This window comes from Plasmodium reichenowi, chromosome 7, assembly GCF_001601855.1.
Source record: "Plasmodium reichenowi strain SY57 chromosome 7, whole genome shotgun sequence".
In the NCBI taxonomy this organism is placed as follows: Eukaryota; Apicomplexa; class Aconoidasida; order Haemosporida; family Plasmodiidae; genus Plasmodium; species Plasmodium reichenowi.
This window is the reverse complement of record NC_033652.1, coordinates 465,243-470,042: the sequence shown is the minus strand read 5'-3', so window position 1 is coordinate 470,042 and position 4,800 is coordinate 465,243. Positions and strand designations below refer to the sequence as shown.

General features: G+C 20.5%; 1 protein-coding gene across 1 annotated transcript; it reads right to left on the bottom strand.

Annotated features, from left to right (window-relative positions):
• Positions 1–352: 352 nt before the first annotated feature.
• Positions 353–4,582, bottom strand: PRSY57_0711500 (hypothetical protein; the record flags this gene model as incomplete). Its single annotated transcript, XM_012906772.2, has 1 exon — positions 353–4,582. One exon carries the CDS (start codon positions 4,580–4,582, stop codon positions 353–355), a length of 4,230 nt encoding a protein of 1,409 aa, XP_012762226.2.
• Positions 4,583–4,800: the final 218 nt, after the last annotated feature.

Sequence of the window (4,800 nt, the reverse complement as noted above, 5' to 3'; positions counted from 1 at the left end):
TATAATTTTTTTTTTTTTAAAAAAAAAAAATAAAAATTTAAAAAATTAAAAAAATTTTTTAAAAAAAAAAAAAAAAAAAATAAAAAAAAAAAAAAAAAAAAAAAAAAAAAAAAAAAAGTATTATAAAAAAAAAATATAAAAAAACACAAAAAAAAAAAAAAGAAATATAATAATATAAATATAAAAAAGGGAAAATTAAAGAAATGTTAAAAATTAAAAACAAATCGTTACCCATTTTTACAAATTAATAAATATTATAACCACATTATTATATATTATTCAATAAATAAGTTATATATTACATATTATGTTCAAAACAAAAAATTAAGAGAAAAAATATTATTCAATCGATTTATGAAAAAAGGTCTTCCAGGTTTTTCTTTTTTTGAGATTTCAATGAATTATAGTGTATTTCACTTTTTGTTGATAATCTACTTTTATTTGTTTGATATAAATCGGTTGTATAATTTTTACTTGTATTTAATGCCGTTGTATTTATTCTCATAATATTTGAGGTTTTACTAAATGGGTGTTGGGTCATATGTGAAGATGAATTATCATCAAAACGTATATGATTGTATTCATTTTGAATATTGACATTATTATTATTGTAATTATTATTGTAATAATAATTATTATTATTATTGTTGTTGTTATTTTCATTATTAATATTGTAAAATAAATTATACTGATTATTTTTTTCGTCATTCATATTGTTTGTATAATTTGTATGATTTGTATAACTTCTATTATTATTATTATTATTATTATAAAAGTTCGAATTATTTTCCCCATTTTGTGAACTGAAATTTGCATTTTCCACATTCATTTGCTCATATTCATTAAACATAATCTGGTTATTTATATGTACCGAATTATTTCTTTTCATATGTACATTCATATTATTTATGTTATTGTATATTGCTGTGGAAGAACAAACCTCATTATGACCTTCTGCATTATTCATATTTGCATTATACGAATAAATAGAAGAATTCATAAAATTTCGTTCTGTCTTTTCATTATTATTTTCAAAATCAAAAGGACTATTATTATTGTATGAATTATTATATCCATTATTATATGTATTTATATTTGAATCAACATTATTATAATTATTAATATTATTTTGTGTGTTCTTATTATCATTATAATAATTATTCCCATTATGATCAAGTTCAAATGAGGTAGTTTTATTATGAACATTAGTTGATAAATTTTCTGTACAATGTTTAAAAACATTATTTGGATATTCATAATTAAGTTTATCTTTTTCTATATCTTCATTATTATTTATATCGTTTCTAATTAAGTTCATTTCACCCTTTTCAATATGTATATTCGTTGATACATTATTCATATTATTATAAAAATTTGTTCCATGCTCATTATCAAAAAGATTATTTTTATATTCGTTGTTATAATTATTATTAATATTATAAGCACTATCGATATTAGCATTATCCATAAGATCGTTATTAAAAAAATTAACATTATTATTATTATTATTATTATTATTATTATTAATATTATTATTATTATAATTTTCACTTTTCGCCCATAATTCTGTATCATTACCAAAATTATCGCTTAAATTTTTCTTCTTTGTTTTTTTACTTGAAAATAAACTTTTCCATTTACTTTTCTTTTTGTCTTTTTCATCCTCATTATTTTCATCTACCCCAACAGGGGGTCCATAATCCTCTTCATTATAATTTAATATATCACCATCATGTCTTTTATTATCATCATATAGTTTGTTATCATCACATATGTTGTTATCATCACATATGTTGTTATCATCACATATATTGTTATCATCACATATGTTGTTATCATCACCTATTTTGTTATCATCACATATGTTGTTATCATCACATATGTTGTTATCATCACATATGTTGTTATCATCACATATGTTGTTATCATCAAATATGTTGTTATCATCACATATATTGTTATCATCACCATATCCTTTGTCCAATCCCCTAACATTCATATCTTCGTCATTTATATATATGTTCATATTCAATTCATCAATTTTTAATTCCTTATTTTCATTTATATTATTCTTCTTATGTACATCATAATTCGTTTCCTCATCGAAGTTTTTTTTATCATCTACTACATTATCCATTTTAAACTTTTCCTTCACATTTTGTATATTTTCACCTATAAATGGATTATTTAATTGATCATTATTATAAATCGAATCTTTATTATAATCTTTATTATAATCTTTATTATAATCCTTATTATTATTATTATTATTATTATTATTATTATTATTATTATGCACATTATCAGTCACATTTTTTAAACCATCATTAACAGATCGTTCGTCTACATATTCTTGTTCGTTCGTTTCTATAACTTGAAAAAATAATTTATGTTCTTTAATAGTGTTGGTTGGATGTTGTTCTTGGTTTTTTTTCCATTCTTCAAAATTTTCTGATCCTACAGATTCTAAACTCTTGGAACCCCTTTTTTTTAAGATGTTTAATTCTTGTGGATAATCATTCTCTTCATTGTTTAGAATATTACTTTCATTAATAGTAGAATTAATATTATATATTAAATCATCTATATTATTCATATCTTCATTTATTGTATTCAATACATTAATGATATTTATTGTTTCATTTTTGGATTCTTCGGCTTTTTTTATATCTTGTTCTTTATTTCCTTGGGCAATTTTGTCAAGCAGATTTAAACATTCATTAATTTTCTCATTAAAAAATTCACCTGGCAAGATGTTGTCTTCCTCTTTTCCATTTTCATCCTTAGGAAGATGTTCTTGTTGGTCATTCTCTTTCTGATAATTGTTATTATTTAAAAAATCTTTAAAATTTTCTGTAAATTTATTTTTATAATCATTTATTATATCATTAATTTGTTCTTCTACTTCTTTTTGTATATTACTAAAAAGATTATCAAACGAAATTTTCATTTCCTTTTTTCCTTTTTGATACATAAATAAATTTTCTGAAGTATCTTTATTTTGTATTAATTCGTTGGAGGATGGGAGTTTTCCCCCACCTTCCATTTTTTTTTTTAATTCGTCTAATTTTTCTTTATATTTTTTTTCTAACTTATTTGTTATTTCTTGTGTCAATTCTAATTTTATTTCTTCCCTGATTTGGTTCATATAATTTTCGTCTACCTTATTATTTGATGGTAAAAATGTATTATTAGACGCTCTATTTAAATGAACAGATGACGTATACGTTTTTCTCCTATTACTATTATTATTATTATTATTATTATTAGTATTATTATTATTAGTATTGTTGCTGTTGTTATTATTTTCTAAAGAGTCTATAAGTATTTGTGAATAATAATCATTTCCTGCTTCATTCGGTATATTTTTTGTATTACCAGAAAGTGGAGATGTTAATGATGATGATATGAACATATTATTATGATTATGACTCATAGATTTATTATTAATTTTAACATCATGTATATCATTATTATGTTTAACCTTCGAATATTCATTTGATGTACCTAAATGTTGTTGATGATAATCCTTATGTTCATCTTTTTGAAGTGGTTGTGAAACGTCTCTCGAAAAAGAAACAGTTGAACTTTTCGGATTTAATATATGATAATTATCTTTCATACATTTTATTTGTTTTTTTAAAATAATATTTTCATTATTTGCATGAGTATATTCATTTTTTAATTTAAGGAATTTTAAATTTAACATATCAATTTTTTTTTTATACAAATCTATAGAGTTATTATATTCTTCATTATTATTATTATTATTATTATTATTGTTGTTGTTGTTAATGTGAGAAGGTTCATTTTTATCTCCATATCTTTTCATATTATCAATCAATTTATACATCAGTTTATTTTTCCTTTCACTTTCATGTACGGAAGAAATACTACGTCGATCCTGATTCATCAAATGTTTTAATAATTCAATAGATTGTTCAACAATTTGTGAATTTGTTTGTGTTTTAAAACTATCATTAGATTCAGGAATGGATATTTTATCTAAAGTATTCTTTTTTTTATTATTTGAAGCATATAATGATGCATATGCTAACTTATCATCATAATTTCTATAGATATTAGAAGTCCTATTTATTTTGGATGAAAATAAATTTATCGATTCTCTACGTGGAGATATCATTCGATGAGCTGTGGTATGATTTCTTGTTATTTTTATATTACTTGAAAGTTTATTACTATTATATAAATATTGCGGATCATAAGCTTTATTTGAATAATATATTTCAGACCTCTTGTCAATATCATTATGATTATTTATATTATTATCATCAATTATAAAATTTAAATTGTTATTATGATTAATATTGTGCTTATTCATAACATGGTCATTTATATTATTATTCACATTATTATTTATATTATTACTCACATTATTATTCATAAGGTTACTATTACTATGATTCATACTATTAATGTTATAATTATTATATCTCATACTTTCAACCTCCTCATTTATATAATTCTCATTATTATTACTCTTATTATCAACCTTTACCTTTGCTATTACTTCAGACTTCGTACTTCTTATATTGTTTTTATTAGAGGATAAAAAATTCATCTTTTCCTTAATTTATTTTAACATAATATAAAAAATTATAAAAAAACTCAGAGCGTACATAATTTTTTCTATTTCCAATAAATAAAAAGATAAATCTTAATAATTATTTTTATCAAAAAATTAAATTATCACAAATATATATATATATATATATATATATATATATATATATATATATATATGTTTTTTTTTTTTTTTTTTTTTTTTTTTTTTTTTAT